The sequence below is a fragment of the Erinaceus europaeus genome, chromosome 20 (genome assembly GCF_950295315.1).
Source record: "Erinaceus europaeus chromosome 20, mEriEur2.1, whole genome shotgun sequence".
Taxonomy (NCBI): Eukaryota; Metazoa; Chordata; class Mammalia; order Eulipotyphla; family Erinaceidae; genus Erinaceus; species Erinaceus europaeus.
This window is the reverse complement of record NC_080181.1, coordinates 5,860,337-5,879,627: the sequence shown is the minus strand read 5'-3', so window position 1 is coordinate 5,879,627 and position 19,291 is coordinate 5,860,337. Positions and strand designations below refer to the sequence as shown.

Below are 19,291 nucleotides of genomic sequence, written 5' to 3'. Positions count from 1 at the left end.
TAGGACTATGTTCTGAGCTAGGCTATTAGGTGTTTTGGTCATTACGCAAATGTCATAGAAGATGACTACACAAGCAAGATGGCATACCCCACTACAGACCTAGAACATGATACAGCTTTGGGGTATCACTTCCCCCAGTATCACTAATCAACACAGAAATGTAACAAAAAATGATTGTACTAGTAAACAACTGCAGACCATGGTTACAAAATCGAGTCAGCTTAGGGTGGAGAGCATGTCATGACACGCATCTGGCAAAGATTTCTTTCTGTTACTAATTAAAGAATGATACAAGCCAATCCATGCCACGTCTCAGTATTATTTTCTAAATTCTGTGCAAACAGAACCAGCTTCCTTCAGCTGAAGAAAAAGAGAAATGAAGTACCCTCAGCTTCTATTTTCACTCTTTATAATGTTTTCCTCTGCATTTCCTACAAACCAAAAGATGGAAAGTGAAGAAAGCATGCAGCTGGCTCAGGTACTGTCTCAATAATTATTCATGACTATCAGTACAAAAGTTCGATTTATTGTCTTGACACATGAAATAATGGAAAATTCTACAAATTCAGACTCCTGGGTCTCCATGGGAGTAGGATCCTCCCTGCAGTTCCCTAGTCCTAAGGACTTCGAGGGACTGGCTGTGAGGGGTGGAGAGTGGAACTGGATGGAGTAAGGAAGGGTAGGATTCGCTATAGTGTTGAGCAGTGGCTGTAAGTAAAGAGATGGAGGTTAAGGGAAACAGCATTGCAGAAACTTCTTTGGAGACTCTCTAAAAATCAGTCCAGTTAATTTGCAAAATGAATAGTCTTTATCTCTTCTAGTATGTGTTTCAGGAAAATACCAAAATGAAAGTAATGAAAAAAAAATCTAGTAAGATATGTGGTCATTTAACACATAAAAAGAGCTTAATTCTCTCCTCTGAAGTTTCAAATGAAGTCTTACTTGGTGTGGCCAGCTCTGCTCATACAGCCCAACCAGCTCTTAAAAGCAGGATGACTCTTATTTTTTCTCCTCTTTGCTTCCTTCCTTTTCTTTTTACCTTCATTGTTCCTTCTTTACCCCATAACGTATTCCTTTTATCCTTCCTACTATCGAAAAATATTTCAGGTAATTTTACTTTATACTAAGATAGAGATTTGTTCTCCTGTAGTTTGTGCCTTTTATCTTTTCTTTTTTGTCTTGTTTTGGTCAGGCATATCTGAACCAGTTCTACTCCCCTGATGTAGAAGGGGGTTATCTTGCTCAAGCCAGGAACAGGAGTCTTACAGAAGGCAAAATTCGAGAAATGCAAGCATTTTTTGGGCTGACACTGACAGGGAAACTGGACGCAAGCACTCTTGAGATCATGAAGACTCCCAGATGTGGTGTGCCTGACGTGGGTCAGTATGGTTATACTCTCCCAGGGTGGAGGAAACACAACCTCACATACAGGTAATGCCTCTCTCAGTTCATTTCCCCTAAACCTAAGGAACAGAAATATAGTGTCCAAGGAGCAAAATAATGATAGTTTATTTTACCAAGCATTTCCTCTGTGTCTGGTACTTTCAAAATCTCATTTTACTTTATCTTAAAAAAAAAAAGTCTATGATGCTGACACCACTGTTATTACTTCTTTAATCACAAAGAAACTGAAACAAAAATTATGCATAGAGTGAAGGTTACACAGCTCTTTTAGAAAAGTGATTCTGATCTCTGGTCTCTGCCATATCTACACAAACTTGGGGCCAGAAGCTCTGCCATATGACAGTAAAAGTCCACAGGTATAGATGAGGCATGCTCAAGAGAAAATGAGAAGAATGTGGAGCAGAAGCAGTTCAGGTTAGAAACATGTCTAAGTTAAACTTTTGAATCTCAGAGAGACCTCTGCAACAAGTATGATGTTACCCTGAGATTTTTTTAATTGATTTAGCAATGATTGGCAAGATTGCGGGATAAGAGGGGTACAAGTCCATGCAATTCAATTCCCACCACCAGAGTTCCGCATCCCCTCCCCTCCATTAGGACTTTCCCTGCTCTTTATCCCTCTGGGAGTATGGACCACGGATATTTATGGGGAGCAGAAAGTGGGAGGTCTGGCTTCTGTAATTACTTCTCTGCCCTGTCAACTGCCCTGAGATCTTAAGATAAGAGAACCAGCTCATAAACAGAAAAAGAAGAGCTGAGTTACAGGCAGTGGCCTTAACCATCACCTAGAGCTCTCTGGCTGGTCCTAGGAAGCCTTTCTGATATTTTTTCCTTCCCAGAAACTGAAATAAAATAAGTTTAGCAAAACAGGGAATATAAACAAGAAGAAAATATTTTCATGAGCATCTAACTGAAATTCTCAAGTAATACATATATATAAGATCAGTTTCATAAACTATTACAGAAAACAAATTTTAATTATTTCTAAATGATCTTTATAATATATTTGTATACAGCAAATTATACAAGAGAAGAATGCTTACCCACATATGGTGTAATCCTGGGAACTCATTTACTAGTGTTCTAATAATTTAGACTAATAAAACAGATGGAAAGGGGGAAGGGAGGGGGCGGGAGGAGTGGGGGAAAGGAGAGAACTGCAGCACTACTCCCCTGCTTGTGAACATTCCCCCCTGTAATTGGGAACCTGGGGCTTGAACTTGGGTCCTTTAACATTGTAATGTGCACTCAACCAGGTGTGCCACCATCAGGCCCCTAAAACAACTGATTGATGGGACAGAAACGATCTTCTTGTAGAAAGATCAGTATATCAGTTGATATATATGTTTTATTTTTTTTCAGAATTTTGAACTACACCCCAGACATGGCACAGTCAGATGTGGATGAAGCTATCGAAAACGCTTTACAAGTGTGGAGCAAAGTTACTCCACTAATATTCACCAAGATTTCCAAGGGCATCGCAGACATAATGATTGCCTTCAGAACTAAAGGTAAGTTTTTCAGCCTTGAAGGGGAAAAGGATGGCTATTTTTAGTTAGTTGTCAGAGAGGTGTACAGACATCTATCATGGGGAAGTAAGAAATTGTATTCATGTGTCAACAACTGTTCTGTAAACCATGATTTCCTCAATAAAATGACTTGGGGGAAAGATATAGCTATTTTTCATCTCAGGATCTTATTTTCATCTTAAAGAGGCTGGTCTTTTTTTTCCCCCCATGAATTGTATCTCAGTCCATGGTTGGTGTCCTCGTCACTTTGATGGCCCCTTGGGAGTCCTTGGCCATGCCTTTCCTCCTGGTCTAGGCTTGGGAGGAGACGCTCATTTTGATGAGGATGAAAACTGGACCAATGATGCCACAGGTGAACCCAATTTTCTCTTTATTGACATAACAAAGGCTAAAATGGGAAGTAGAATTTTGAATGTGAAAGGGTCTTCAAAGTTAACATAAAGATTTGGAATCACTTAGAGATCTGGTTTTGAATTATTTTTTCCAAGAATCACTAGTCCAAAACCACATAGGGACAAAGGGTATAGACTAATGAAGAAAAAAAAAAGAATAAATAATCCTCTGTTATTCTGCTTTGTGAAACAACACTGGACAAGGCTCCATCATTAAAGACTCATCCTTTTCTTAGGATCCATAGAGCATACCCTTGCAAATTCAAGTTCAGTGTTTCTATTTGAACCTTAAAGATGGGGTTGGCTGGTTGGATGGAGAGAGGGAGGACAGAGAGAAATAAAAAGGCAATCCCATTCTAATATAGGTAAGTGTAGGATTTTATGGTTTTGTGTAGATGACACGTTCATCAAAATAAGCGCCTAGATACCCAGCAACAATTCCTAAGTACACACTGCACAGACATTTTGGCAGTCACCAAGAGTAAAAGATTGTAAAGCATGATCCCTGTACATTGTAAGGCATGGTGCCTTTCCCTTTGGTGAAAGAAACAGACAATTCAGCTCCCATGCATTATCACAATTAAGTACTGAATCTACAGGTGTCCAGAGAGGCTCATTCAACTGTGTGGACAGAAGCTGGAGAGATAAGGGAAGTCTCAGGGAAGAGATGACTCTAGAGCAGATTCCAGGAATATATGGAGGGGGTGGTGAGAAAGAGAATTATCTACACAGAAGGGATGGAGGTATCAAGATATAGAGCTTAAGAGAACATAGCACAGATAAAATGCAAATCATTCTACTATGAGGAATATAAAATGTGAGGTATGGGGAAAAGACACGGAAGATCATGGAAGGCCAACTTGAGGTATTTGGATGTTATCCTATAGCCAATGGAAAACCTCTGAAAAGCATAAGCAGAAGAAACCAGACACAGTGTGGCCTAGCCACAACCTGAAATTTGTGGTTTCTACTTTTTAATATCATTCATTTCTGAGATACCAGTTTCTTACCATTTGCTTACTCTGAGTTATAGCTCTCCCTGAGGTGACTAATGTTAGGTATTAGTGTTTAAGTAGTGCCCAGATAAATGGTGACATGTGTAAGAAGTTATCTTGTAGTATATCAAGTCTTTTATTATTCTTTTTCCTTAGTTACTTCCTAATCTCAGTTCATCCATTCTCCGTTTAAGTGACTAATTTGCTCATGTTTTCTGTTTTGTTGAGGATTCAACTTATTTCTTGTGGCTGCTCATGAATTTGGTCATTCACTGGGGCTCACTCACTCCAATGATCAAACATCCCTGATGTTCCCGAATTACATCTCCCTGAATGCTAGCAAATACCCACTGTCTCAGGATGATATCAGTGGAATCCAATCCATCTATGGTGAGCAGCTTCACAAATGTGAATATTTGCAAACTGAAAGGGAAGTTTTGCCGGAAGGATGGTGATAAAGTAACTTCTTGGAATACTGCCATGAAGAAAATACTCACTTAGGGAGTAAGCTGCTTTAGGAGGATGGTATACTCGACGCCTTCTAGTTAACTGAATGTGGTATTCCTTTTCTCATTAAAGGAGGTCTACCTAAAACACCTGCTAAACGAAAAAGACCCTCTACACCCCGTGTCTGCGACCCTGATTTGACGTTCGATGCTATCACCACTTTCCGCAGAGAAGTCATGTTCTTTAAAGGCAGGTAAATTCATTACATTAAACACTTCAACTTCCTATAAAGATTTATTTTATTTATTTATTTTAGAGATTTAAGGGAAAGGAGGATCTGTGGAGATAATGAGACTATGTCTTTTTATAGCTGTACTTTTAACAAGTTTGACTGTGTAAATATAGTTTACAGATTTTGTCAATTTGTAACTTTCCGTTTTTAATTGAATAAGAAGGTGGAGTCAATTGTCAGTACTTCTTAGCTTTCACACACCAAAGAATGCATCAAACCTGGTGGTGTGTGAAAGCTAATTTACATCATTTAAGTAGTCAATTGTTAGAGGTTCAGGAATTAAGTAACACAGTTCAAATCCCTTTGGTAACAAGAAAGTGGTCATACACTGGAAATCAGCAAGTGATAAAATAATATAAAATAAAATAAAAGCTAGATTTGGACAGCCAGTTGTTAAATATGTACTAGCAGAGCTTAACTTTATACCAGTAAGTGTTAGTTAGCCACAACAGGAACTCTCCTCTCTCTGAATCATTTATTGAACTTAAATTGTAGCATGACATGTCATTGATGTATACCATGACTTTTGTTTCCAGCAGAAGAAAGTATCAAAACATGTACCATGTGACAGTAATAAAGGAAAAAAACTAAACTCCCATGCACAACTACATAGCACTGAAATGATTTGCTGTCACTTTTAAATTCCTAATAACAGGCTGAGAGACAACTTGTCAAAGATATTGAGGGTTGTAAACATTCTAGTAAACATCAGTACTGAACATATCTTGGGAATATTTAGAAAGGAAAGCAAATATGGAAAACACCAGATGAAGCCAGGCACTGTTTCCTCATTAAAGGCGGGGGGGGGGGGGGGGGGGAAGGACATTCAGAAGTAGAATAGGTGTAAGAGTGACTTAGAAGGGAAGTGGATGCAGAAACAGAAAATGGAGAATAGATATACAGACAGACAGGTAGGTAGATGGAGATGTAGATGTAGATGGAGATGGAGATGGAGATGGAGATGCATATACAGACACAGATACGGTAGATAGTTATACATATAAAGTCAAACTACTTCTAGGACCGTGGGAGAACTAGAGCAGTTTCCAATGGAGGGGATGAGGACACAGAACCCTAGTGGTGGAAACATTACCGAATTATATCCCTGTTATCTCATAATTTTGTAAATCACTCATAAAAACAAATATTAAGATTTCCAAATACAGCCAGATAACATAGAAAATTAGAGGGAAAAAAGAATAGTTAGTTTGGCTTTATAATGCTGGAGGTTGTTACTTTAGGAAAATGAAGCCTTGGGTCCTAGAACCTCATGAGATCTCCGCGGGCAGTTTGCTACTATAGCACTTAGAAGAGCGGCACAAAAGTAGGGCCTGAGGCTGACATCCCAAGAGTAAAATGAAACTTACACTTGCCTCAATTTGCTAAGGGAAACTATGCTAATACTCTAAAGTATCTGAAAAAACCACCAGCCAATTAGATTAAAGAAAGGCCTGTTTAATTTTTTTCCAATATAACACACTACTGATATTCACGCATGCATATATCGTTTTATATGTGTAGTTTTTGTTTACCCTAGGCACCTATGGAGGATTTATTATGATATTGATGATGTTGAATATGAATTAATCTCTTCACTCTGGCCTTCTCTGCCAGCTGATATTCAAGCAGCATATGAGAACCCCAAAGATACAATACTCATTTTTAAAGGTAACTTTGTTCATCATGATTCTTCTACCTCTGGATACCTGAACTGGACAGGGAGTATTTAGGTCTGAGGAACATAATCTTCATTAACTCAAATGCATAGAAACTATAAGAAACTATGATAAAAAGTTAGAAAATGGGGAGCTGGGCGGTAGCACAGCAGGTTAAGTTCACATATCACAAAATGCAAGGATCACAGTTCGAGCCCCCAGTTCCAGCCCCCAGCTCCCCACCTGCAGGGGAGTCTTCACAAGTGGTGAAGCAGGTCTGCAGGTGTCTTTCTCTCCCTCTCTCTGTCTTTCCCTCCTCTTTCCATTTCTCTCTGTCCTCTCCAACAACAACAACAGCTATGAGAACAATAACAACTACAACAAGTACAACAACAAGGGCAACAAAATGGGAAAAATGGCCTCCAGGAGCAGTGGATTCTTAGTGATGGCATTGAGCCCCAGTGATAAATAACCCTGGAGGCAAAAAAAAAAGTTAGAAAATAAACTTTTCTGCCGAACAAAGGTAATCTATCCTTCTTTTATATTCCCTTCCTTCTAGGGTTGTCACATTTGACAAAAGCACAGGCTTTGAATTTCATATCAACAATAAATAATTAGTATATTGTAATACTTTGAATGCACTTATACAAAAAATAGTGGTTATTTATTTTAAATTCAAATTAAAGGGTATCTTAATATTTAGTCTACTTTAATCACCTTAAAGTAGACTCTGTCCTAAAGGCACAACAGCACTGCAGAGCTCATTTAATATATGTCCTATAGGTTGGGTTCTCCCCTAACCCCCAAAGCACTGCTCAGCTCTGACTTGTGGCAGTGTGTGTGTGTGGGGGGGAGGGGTGGGGGGGGATTGAACCTGGGACTTCAGAGCCTCAGGCATGAGTCTGTTTGCATAACCATTATGCAATCTCTCCTAAACCCACAACTCCATTCTTTATCCAGTCATCTGTGAGTGGGCACTTAGGCTACATCCAGTCCTTTGTAAACAATGTAGCTATGAACACAGAGCTGCATATGTCCCTTTGAATAGTGATTGTATGGCCTTTGGGCATATACTGAAGGAGTGGCATAGCTGGATAGTAAAGTACTTCCATTTTAAAGATTTATTTATTTATTTTTACCAGAGCACTGCTCAGCTCTGGTTTATGGTGGTGAGGGAGATTAAACCAGGAACTCTGGAACCTCAGGTTTGAGAGTATCTTTGCATAACTATTAAGTAATCTATCCCCGCCTGGTATTTCCATTTTTATTTGAGCACTCTTCATGCTGCTTTCCACAGAGATTGTACCAGTTTGCATTCCCACCAACAGTATAGCAGAGTCCCTTTTTCTCCACATCCTCTCCAATACTTGTCACTTCTTGATTTGTTGATGTGAGACATCCTCACTAGTGTGAGATATTTCACTGTGGTTTTAATTTGTATTTTTCTAATGATAAGTGAAGTGAAGCATTTCTTCATAGGCTTGTGGGTCATATAGATACCTTCTTTAGAAAACGGTCTTGGGGCTGGATGGTGGCACACCTGGTTGAGTGTACAAGTTACAGTGCACAAGGGTTCAAGCCCATGCTCCTATCTGCACGGGGAAAGCTTCATGAGCTATGAAGCAGTGCTACAGGTGTCTCTCTCTCCCTCTCACTCTCTCCCCCCTCTTTCCTCTCTCTCTCCTCCATCCCTCTCAATTCCTGTTCCTATATAATAATTACTGGACTAGAGGCGATAATGGCCTTGTGAATAAGAAAGAAATAAAAGACAACTACTGGATTCCTTTTGCTCATATGTGGAATACAGGGATTTAAAATACATAAACTGAAAAGAGATAGAGCGAAGAAACCAAACTGCAAACTGTCTCTAAGATATCATGAAAACAGGGGGTCAGGCTGTGGCGCAGTGGGTTAAGCACATATGGCGCAAAGCGCAGGGACCAGCGTAAGGATCCCGGTTGCGTGAGGATCCCGGTTCGAGCCCCCGGCTCCCCACCTGCAGGGGAGTCGCTTCACAGGCAGTGAAGCAGGTCTGCAGGTGTCTATCTTTCTCTCCCCATCTCTGTCTTCCCCTCCTCTCTCCATTTCTCTCTGTCCTATCCAACAACGAACAACATCAACAATGGCAATAATAACCACAACGAGGCTACAACAACAAGGGCAACAAAAAGGGGGGAAAAATGGCCTCTAGGAGTGGTGGATTCATGGTGCAGGCACCGAGCCCAGCAATAACCCTGGAGAGAAAAAAAAAAAAAGATATCATGAAAACTACCGTGGTTATCAGTGGGGTGTGGAGGCACAAAACTTTCATGGTGAGTGTGGTGTGGAACTATATATACCCTTTAATTTTACAATCTTGCAAATCTTTTTCCAGAATACTGACAAAGTATTTGACCTGGTAGCACTGTGCTTCATATAGATTTCATGAGATTATCTGCCTTTGAAAACACTTGGAGTTAAGATTAAGTCTAGGAGAAATGTGTATAAAACGTGTTTTATCAGAGTTAGGAAAACAGTCAATACAGTAAAACTAGTTGACATGCTATTAACTATATGCATGTATTATTTATGTGGTCTTAATGATATATAAGCAGTTAAAGAAAGTGGTATGGGTAATATAAAGACCTAACATTACTATATCTCAAAGTATGGAGCCTGAAAGAAATTAAGCATCAAATTCCTAAACTTCTAAAGATGTTTATTTCTCCCTCTAGGAAGTAGAGCAGAGGATAATCATTTTTTAACTTCCTAGATGACAACTTCTGGATGATAAGAGGCTATGCTGTTTTGCCAGATTATCCTAAACCCATCTATACAATTGGCTTTCCAAGATATGTAAAAAAAATCGATGCAGCTGTCTGTGACCACAACACACGAAAAACTTACTTCTTTGTAGGTATTTGGTGCTGGAGGTAAGTTTTCAGACAACTGGTCTTTTTTTTTATTCTGGTGAAGCATGCATATCACCCCTCAATACAGGAAAAAAGAAGCATATGTATTTTAAAACCAAATTGTGTTGATGGTAATTTTGGGTAGATTCAATTCCTCCAAGTTTACAAAAGAAGGGGGGATGGTTCCCATGCATCCAAAGGTACTTTTCCAAATTAAAAATTAAAAAAAAAGGAAAAAAATTATGAGGGCTGGGGTAGATAGCATAATGGTTATGCAAAAGGCCTCTCAAGCCTGAGGCTCCATCAAGTCCCAGGTTCAATCCTCAGTACCACCAAAAGCCACAGCTGAGCAGTGCTCTGGTAAAAAAAAAAATGTGATACCATTAGCAGGGGAGGTACAGAACTCAGATGGTGGGTAAAGTGTGTAATTATACCACTGGGACCATTGTTAAATCACTAATAGAATTATATTAAATTTTGTTGAACTTGTGATGCCAACCAAATTGCTACTGGGGCAAAAATTATCCAGTAAAAACCTACAAGAGCTCCAAGATGAGTCCTTTTTGAGTCCTCGAAAGAAAGATGAGTCCTCGAAAGAACCTCAATGTGACAAGTGACCAAAAAAGAAATTATCATCTTGCTTTCACAACATTATAAACAATTTAACCAAACATAATCATTGCTATATTTGTTTACTATTAAATCAATTAGCTTTCTTCTATTAGGCCTGTTTTTTTTTCTCTACATGCCCACTTACTTCCAAAGTGGGCAGTAGAAAAATTAAGCCTCCTCAAAACAAAGATCCTTGGAAACATTTCCAATCCATGTATCCAGGTATGATGAAGTGACCCGCACCATGGACAAGGGATATCCACGAAGGGTAATAAAATACTTCCCAGGACTTGGTCTCCAAGTTGATGCTGTATTCCACCATAAAGGTAGGTGTCAATGGCTGAACTATCAGGGTACGTGGAAGTCTTTACTGACTGTGAAAGAAGGTAACATGCAATCTTAACCATGTCAGTTACACCGTAATGTAATTTCACTACCCTTGTGCATTCATAGTCACTATGCATACTCAGTGTGGGCACTATTCCCAACTGCATCAGTAAACCCTGTATTTTATTTGATGTCCATATTTCAAATCTAGGCAGAAAGTACCTGAGTCAGTTTTATTTGCCATTCACTTAAAATGCCCACTAACAAACACCCCTTGAGGTGTTTCATATGTATGAAAAACCTAAGCACAATAACTGAGCACAATAACAGTTCTCAAACTAATGTGCACAATTTAAACTGCACAGCTTGGGGGTTGTATGTAAAAAATGCAAATTATACAGATGTTCTGAGATAGTAGAACTGTGGCTAAGATCAATAACTCAGCTTTAAAAAAAAACACAAAAATACTGTAGTCAGTTAATATATCAGTCCAGTTACTGTGTCTTCAGAGACAACAACCTAAATCATGGTGTCGGCAAGAACATAAAAAACATTTTTGAGCAACACAATCTTTTGTTCTAGTAAAATCTAACAAACTTCTTAGCAAATCTAACAAAACGTAAAATCCATATAGCAGAGAAAACTATAATAGAAGACGTGGCTATAGAGCCCAAATCACAGTCAAAAGTGCCTCCTTACAGAGATGCAATTTTGAAACCTACTTTGAGAAACTCTGGCATAAACTAATCCAAGATTACAGCAGTAAATTCCTTGACTTTTTCTTTATACCTTGGCATCTTTCTTGGGGAAATAAATTGTAAGTTTTTTCATGTGACAGTAACAATTAAATATCTTAGTTAACAGTTAAACTTTTTTTTTTTTTGCCTCCAGGATTATCGCTGGGGGTCATGCCTGCACTACAAATCCACTGCTCCTGGAGGCTATTTTTCCTTATGTTGCCATTGTTGTTGTTATTATTGTTGTGGGATAGGACAGAGAGGGGGAGAAAAAAAGACACCTGCAGATCTGCTTCACCGTTTGTGAAGCGACCCCCCTGCAGGTGGGGAGCCGGGGGCTCCAACCAGGATCCTTATCCTTGGTCTTTGCGCCATGTGCGCTTAACCTGCTGCACTACTGCCTGACTCTCTCTCTCTGTCTCTCTCAGTCTCTGTCTGTCTGTCTGTCTGTCTGTCTCTCTCTCTCTTTCTTTCTCCCTTCCTTCCTCTTTCTTCCTTCCTTCCTTCCTTTCTCTTTCTTTCTCTCCTTCCTTTCTTTCTTTCTCTCTGCCTTTCTTTTTGCCTCCTGGGTAATTGCTGGGACTCAGTGTCTGCTCTATGAATCCAGTGCACCTGGGGACCATCATTTTTTCCCATTGTTGTTGTTGCTGTTTTATATAACAGAGAAATGGAGAGAGGAGGGGAAGACAGAGAGGGGGAGAGAAAGACAGACACCTGCAGACCTGCTTCACCGCCTGTGAAGTGACTCCCCCCCACCCCACCGCAGGAGGGGAGCCAGAGGCTCAAACTGGGATCCTTGCACAGGTCTCTACACTTCGCACTATGTGCGCTTTACCCAGTGCACTACCGCCCCCACCCGAATATTCAACTATTTCACTCTGCTCGTAAAATTTTAAAATGTGAAACTAGAATATAGCTGTGCAAGATAATTGATTATAATTCTCTGTCTCCAGGATTCTTCTATTTCTTCCGTGGAGCAAAGCAATTTGAATATGACCCTAAGGCAAAGAACACTACCAGAGTGATGAAGACCAATTCATGGTTTCAATGCCAAGAGCCACTGGACTTATCTTCTGGAGTTTCTATTCACAAGCACAATGCACATTCAAGAAGTGTGGAAATGGTTTATCACAAGAATTTAAATATGTTTATTTTCAGTATTATGTATGTGCTGAAAAATATCAACAGTTATTAATTTATAAACTTAAATCTCAAGAAGTGCTTTAATCAGAACCTGCTTCAATGTAGAATAGAATGGGAGGATGGACAACATTCTCTGTGCTGCACCTGAGGAAGATGGGTTGATATTGGGGCAGCTTGGAATGTTCCTACTCATGACCACAGAACGTGAGCTCAGAGCTACAGGGATGCAGAGGTCACATAGGCTCCTAAGCTGAATATGGGCCCCAGATCACATCACATCAGTGGGGTTTGCAGTCAACAATATTTATACCCCTTCCCCATATTAGGGAGCTACTCTCTTCCCTGGTTCAGCTTTCTGTTCCTTTTCCAGCCATGACATCATCTCCCCAGACAATAACTCGGATCCAGCAGATTTCAGGTTCAGGGGCAAAAAGAAAAAGAAAAAGAAAACTAGTATAGCCACAGGTCCTTTGGAATATAACTAAAATATGCCTACTAGCGATCTACAAAATGGAGGACCCCCCCCACCTCTTCATCTGCACTATTCCAGCCTTTAAGTCCATGATTGTTCAACAATTTGTTTGGCTTTGTATATTAACTCTCTTTCCAGCCACCAGGTTCCAGATGCCAGCATGATGCCAAACAGACTTCCTTAGACAGATGATCTCACCAATGTGTCCTGGAGCTTCGATTCCCTATAGCCCCACCCTACTAGGGAAAGAGAGAGGCAGGCCAGGAATATGGATCGACCTGTCAATGCCCATGTACAGCGGGGAAGCAATCACAGAAGCCAGACCTTCCACCTTCTGTATCCCACAATGACCTTGTATCCATACTCCCAGAGGCATAAAGACTAGAAAAGCTATCAGAGGAAGGGATGGGATACAGAGTTCTGGTGGTGGGAACTGTGTGGAGTTGTACCCCTCTTATCCTATGGTTTTGTCAATGTTTCCTTTTAATAAATAAGTAAGTAAATAAAAATTTAAAAAGAATTATCCTTTAACACCACATTGCCAGTCCTAACTTTAAATGTCTTCTGGATAAAGTCTCACCAGTCATTTTGAGCTACCTGAATCTTTTTACAGGGAACTATTGTAAATAAGCAAAGTTCTCGTTATACTTTAAATCTTTATTGTTTTTGTGCTGTTGGTGCAATAAGCCCTTTATCTTATAATAATTACTGAAAATATTCATTCAAACAATTATACTTACCTGGACCTTTGGAGTTAAAAAAGACCTAATATAAAACCCCCCTCAGATGGTGGGTAAACCCACTTGGTTGTAGACCTATAGAGAAATAGCCTGTAGAAATAAAAAATACTACCTTTACTACTGATAAAGCTCTATGTGGTAAGGTGTATCTGCGAATAATCAAATTTCCTAATATTAAATTATAGAGTGAGAAAGTCCTTGTCCTGTGTTATATAGCGTGCAATTGCTGTGTTTCTACATCTTTAATATTTATAATATTTTTTTAAATTTAAATATTTATTTATTCTCTTTTTCTGCCCTTGTTTTATTGTTGTAGTTATTGTTGTTATTATTGATGTTGTTGTTGTTGGATAGGACAGAGAGAAATAGAGAGAGGAGGGGAAGACAGAGGGAGGGGGAGAGAAAGATAGACATCTGCAGACCTGCTTCACCGCCTATGAAGCGATTCCCCTGCAGGTGGGGAGTCGGGGGCTCGAACCGGGATTCTTACACTGGTCCTTGTGTTTCACACCACGTGCGCTTAACCCACTGTGCTACCGCCCGACTCCCTATAAATATTATTTTTATATTTATTTATTTGGATACAGACAGAGAGAAACTGAGAGGGAAGGGGTAGATAAAGAGGGAGAGAAAAGGATACCTGTAGCACTGTTTCAATGCTTGCAAATCTGGCCCCTGCAAGTGGGAACCAATAACTTGATCCCAGATCCTTACACATTGTAACATGTGCACTCAACTGGGTGCACCACCTTCCAGCCTCCAGTTTCTATCTCTATGGTTAGGTTTTTGTCTTAACAGTCTTAAAAGTAAATGATTGGCAAAACTCTTCATAAATTATCTAACCCACAGAATTCTGTTAAACAATCCACTTCTTAATTCTCTCCAAGTTCCAGCCTTCTGCTCTTCTGTCTCCCTCCCTGCTTGATTCTCTACAATGAACCCATGTCCTTATTTATTTTCTTTTAAATGGAAAGCAGTTAAATTTTATCTTTGCTTTACTGTCTCTTTTAAAAATGCCCTCCCCATCCTTGGAAAAGTGGTTTAATAAGTTATTTATTTTCCTAAATTAATACAGCAAAACAGCTTTTCAACTGGCTTCATGAAGAAGGCATCTTCATTTCTACTTTCTGGCTTAAAGTCTCAGTAAAAGTAGAGGCTCTTAGCCAGTCTGATAAAATCTGGAAGCTTGCAGAATCTACTGGTCCCTCTGTGCCACAGTAAAATGTCTCAGTAAAATGATGACAGTAATAGTTCAGAGCCTGAATAATCAGCGATATAGCATGCAGCTAGATAGCATGCAGTTAGTACATGAAGCACAGGAGGTGCTGGGTGAATACAGGTGTACATGGGTCTCTATGGGTAGGTATTTTTGTTTCCTTTGGATAAATTCTCAGCAGAGAAATTGTTGGGTCATATGGTCCATTTCTAGTGTTCTGAGAACTCTTCAGACTTTTTTCCACAGGGGCTGGACCAGTGTACAGTCCCACCAGCAGTATAGAAGTATCCCTTTTCCCCCAAATCCTCTCTCACACTTGTGGGTTTCTGCCCTTTCTAACGAATGACAGTTTCCCAGGTGTAAAATGGTATTACATGATTCAGAGGGCCAATAGACATGAAAACATGCTCAAAGTGACTGATTATCAGAGAAATGCAAATATGGCCACCCTAGCTTCTTACTTCCTCCTGCCTCTTCTCCCTTTGATCATCTTGTCAGGACCCAACTCAGCCTGCAGAACACGCTGTTGGGAGCATAGGACAGAATCTGAATGTGAATGAATGAATGACCAGCACTGATGCAATCTGCTGGGGGGGGGGGTTGTTTGCTTGTTTTGTTTGGTTTGGGTTTTTCCAGAGTGTTTATCCTCCTGTACATGTTTATGGCTTTATATTTGTAGTTTCTCTACCTTGACCTAAAACACAGGGTTCACTGGAGTCAAACTGTACTTCTGGCTCCTAAGACAATGCCTGGCTAATAGTAGGTGTTCAATAAATAAACATTTGTTGGAATAATGTACTTCAGCAGACAGTGAATATAATTTACATCAGACATTGAACAAATAAGCATCTTGAATGAATAAGACTGGTGGCAATGAATGCCAGATAAGTGCTATGTGAAATACAGCAGAGTGCTGTCTTAGTCAAAATCCAACTCAACAAATTTTCTTTAAAAAAAAAATAAAGATTTATGTCCTTTGATGAGTGAACAAGTGGAAGCACTCTCAACTCTGGTATAAGTGGTGCTGGGAAAGGTAGAGCCATGCAGACATCAAGTCCCAGTGATAATCATGGTGGCAAAAACAAACACAAACAAGAAATTAAAGAAAGGAAGAGTCTGAAACACATGTTTGGCAAGAATGTGGAGAAAAAGGAGCTCTGGTGTACTCTGGTGTGAATGCAAACTGGTGTAGCTCCTGTGGGAAATAGTATAGAGGACACTTAAAATACAAACGTAGAAATGTCTTATAATCCTGCAATACTTTTCTTTCTTTCTTTTTTTTAACCAGAACACTGTTCAGCTCTGGTTTAAATTGGTACAGGGGATTGAGCCTGGGACTTTGGAGCCTCAGGCATGACAGTCTATTTGCATATTTATGCTATCTACCCTCCCCACCTCCTGCAATACTTCTTTAAGGCAGTTATCCAAGTAATTGTAAGTAGGTACCTGAAGTATGTACTATAATACCTGATAAATAGTGAGCAGACAGAAACACTTTCTGTTCTGGAAACTTTACACTTTTAAGAATGTCTTTAATTCACTGCTGATATCTTGTTCATATTTCCTTGATCCTTTCTAGAGATAATATTATAAGTGATTCCTACTAGGAATTGCTGAATTTTGATTTCCCTGTGGAAACTTTGCATTGATCATAGTGTCTAAGTGGTGAATTAACTTACATTTAAAGTTTATAATTCTGTGATAAATTTAAGTCTGTTAAAGGTTGTTTTTCTTTTTAAGGACATTGACATTTCTTTTAAAGATTCTCTATACTTGAAGAAAAACAAGGCACTACATTCCATCCTAAAAATATGTATTGAGTTTTAAATAACCTTAAACATCCCCCACCCCTAAACAAAACAAAGAAAAACAAACTGTCTAATTTAAGCAAGAGTCCTAGAAGAGTTCACCCATGATGAACAACAGAAAGGTTAAAATGAGTTTTTCTTTTCATTTTCAGATAAGAAATGCAAATACGTGCTCTATATTAACTAATTTCTGCTCCATTTCAAGTACTCCTATCTCCAAAATAAATAATTTGTTAACATGGTTTTATTAATGTTTTTAAATCTGTTTCGTTCAAGACACAGTCTGGATCTCTGAGAAAAGCAAAAGTTAGAGAAAACTGAAACAGAGTTTGATGTTTCTTCTAATTTAATCCCAGTAAGTGTATGCTATAGCAGGGACATAATAAGTTCATATTTCATTCCAGGTTTGAGACACTAATATCAGCTTCCAGATCTTTCATTTGTTTATACTTTTGGGTAAACACTTATTTAATAATAAACACTTATCTGGTAATAACAGTGGCTTTTACTTGGAGAGCAACTCAGATGCCCAATGACAGATGGGTGGCTAAGAAAGGTGTGGTACATGTACACAATAAAAATTCTATCCAGCTGTTAAAAATGATGAAGTCATCACCTCTGCCTCATCCTGGATAAAACATGAGGGGGCTCATATTAAGTGAGATAAGCCAAAAAGAGAAGGATGACTGACTACAGGATGATGTCATTCATTAGAAACAAAAGCAAAGGGGGTGGGGTGGTGGCGCACATGATTAAGCACACACAATACAGTGCACAAGTACCCAGGTTCAAGTTCCTGGTCCCCACCTGCAGTGGGAAAGCTTCACAAATGGTAGCATAGTACTGCAGGTTTTTCTCTCTCTCCCTCCTTATTTTCCTCTCCCTTCACAACTTCTCTCTGTTGCTACCCAAAATAAAATGTCAAAATACGTTAAAAAAAAAGATGAAAGTGTTTGCTTCAGCAGTATATGCTAAAAATGATGAAAAATATAGAAAAGAAAAGTAATAACAGAAATGGAAAACACAATGTGAAACTTGGACTGTGTGATGTACTGCACCAAAGCAAAGGACTCTGGGAAAATGGGGGAAGAGAGGATGTTAGGGTCATGGTGCATGACAGTGGAAATGGACCCACGTAGGGGTGACAGTGTTCTGCAGACACCTCTCATGAAGAGATGAGAAATTGTACCTATGTGTCCACAACTACTGTAAACCATTAGGCAGCCAATAAAATTACAAGGCCATAGCTGCCCCCATGCCAGCGTGTTCCCTTGGCCTCCCCTGGCAGTACATAGTGCAGTGACTGCCTCCTTAGCGTCTCACTATCTGTCACAATCACAGCGGATGCTTAGGCCAGGTGATGTGGTGCTCTCACCCCTTAATCCTGGGCGGTAGCTAGTGGTTTCCTACTGTTGCTAACTTCCAGGTTACTTCATTCCACACCCACTATGACTTCTCAGTTTCTTCCATCACTTATGGGACTAATTTCCTGCATCAAACCTTTGTTTCAAACAGTACTGTTTCCTGATTCTTCTGCAATATGTTCCCCCAATGTTCTGATTTCATGATTACTGCAGTTCATTTTCTCAATGTGTAAAGGGAGAAAAAAGGAACACAGTGCACCCCTCATTAAGCAATCCTACAACACAACAAGTGAGAAGCAACAGAAACAGGTTACGCCAGATCCAATGGCTTCTGCATCCATCTGTGAGACTCTGGGGACCCGCACCTGTGCCTCAGCTCTCTAGCCTCTCTATCTAGCACCCTATTATTTCATGGGGATCAAAGTAAGGAAAAATATCACCCTGCAATTTATAAGTACAGTACTACATGAACAACGAATGGCAATAGTTGGTTTCATCATGATCTTTTTTCAACTTCACTTTATTGCATAAATGTTGGTTTACAGGATTGTTGTTGTCATGGGTACATTTCCCCAAACTAAATGTGAAGTACACCTCTTTAATGCTCTTATTTAGTTCTCAAGCTACTTTGCTATATAAGAAAGAAAATGCATGTAAATATGCTTAAAGTGACAGCAGGCATTGTCTATGGCCAGAAGGGAGTTGGAGTAATATAAATAAAGGGACACTTTTAAGGAGGATGAGGGTTCTATTACAGACTGCACACAGATAAATGGCACTGACAAGGATAAAACTGGAAAAGTATGAGCTATGGTCACAAGATTAAGAACTCGATAAATTCCAGTTGTTATTAACTTTTATTTTCATGTATTGCATACCCTCCAGAAGTTTATGATAATGGTAAGCTAAGCTATTTGTATCAGATTTTCTATTGAAAAATTGGTAAACAGTGCTCTGGTCTCTCTCCTTTCTCTCCCTCTCTCTTTCGGTGCCTCTATCTTAAAAAAAAAATCTATCAGACCAGGCAGGGAAGAATTATTATGTATTGTTTAGGAAATGGCTGATACACCTAGAATTGCCAAAACCATCTTAAGGAAAAGAAACAGAAATGGAGGTCTCACACTCCCAGACCTTAAACTATATTATAAAGCCATCATCAAAATAGCATGGTACTAGAACAAAAATAGGCACACAGACCAGTGGAACAGAATTGAAAGCCCAGAAATAAATCCCCACACCTATGGACATCTAATATTTGATAAGGGGG

At 39.4% G+C, this 19,291-nt stretch overlaps 1 protein-coding gene across 2 annotated transcripts; it reads left to right on the top strand.

Annotated features, from left to right (window-relative positions):
• Positions 1-307: 307 nt before the first annotated feature.
• On the top strand, positions 308-13,413 carry MMP27 (matrix metallopeptidase 27). 2 transcript variants are annotated; one of them, XM_007520743.2, is made up of 10 exons: positions 311-478; positions 1,193-1,431; positions 2,767-2,915; positions 3,157-3,285; positions 4,549-4,710; positions 4,900-5,020; positions 6,597-6,727; positions 9,467-9,626; positions 10,440-10,543; positions 12,235-13,413. In XM_007520743.2, the coding sequence occupies exons 1-10, from the start codon at positions 377-379 to the stop codon at positions 12,474-12,476; spliced, it is 1,539 nt and encodes a 512-aa protein (XP_007520805.1). In that variant the 5' UTR covers positions 311-376; the 3' UTR covers positions 12,477-13,413. The 2 variants fall into 2 exon arrangements, with proteins under 2 accessions (XP_060035704.1, XP_007520805.1); XM_060179721.1 differs by lacking the exon at positions 3,157-3,285 and having other exon boundaries at positions 308-478.
• Positions 13,414-19,291: the final 5,878 nt, after the last annotated feature.

Bases quoted from the DNA above. Each gene is read 5' to 3' on its own strand.
- MMP27 (XM_007520743.2), top strand. From the start codon at position 377: ATGAAGTACCCTCAGCTTCTATTTTCACTCTTTATAATGTTTTCCTCT. The intron at 6,728-9,466 runs GTAACTTTGTTC...TTAACTTCCTAG, and splicing joins TACAATACTCATTTTTAAAG to ATGACAACTTCTGGATGATA. The intron at 9,627-10,439 runs GTAAGTTTTCAG...CCATGTATCCAG, and splicing joins GTAGGTATTTGGTGCTGGAG to GTATGATGAAGTGACCCGCA.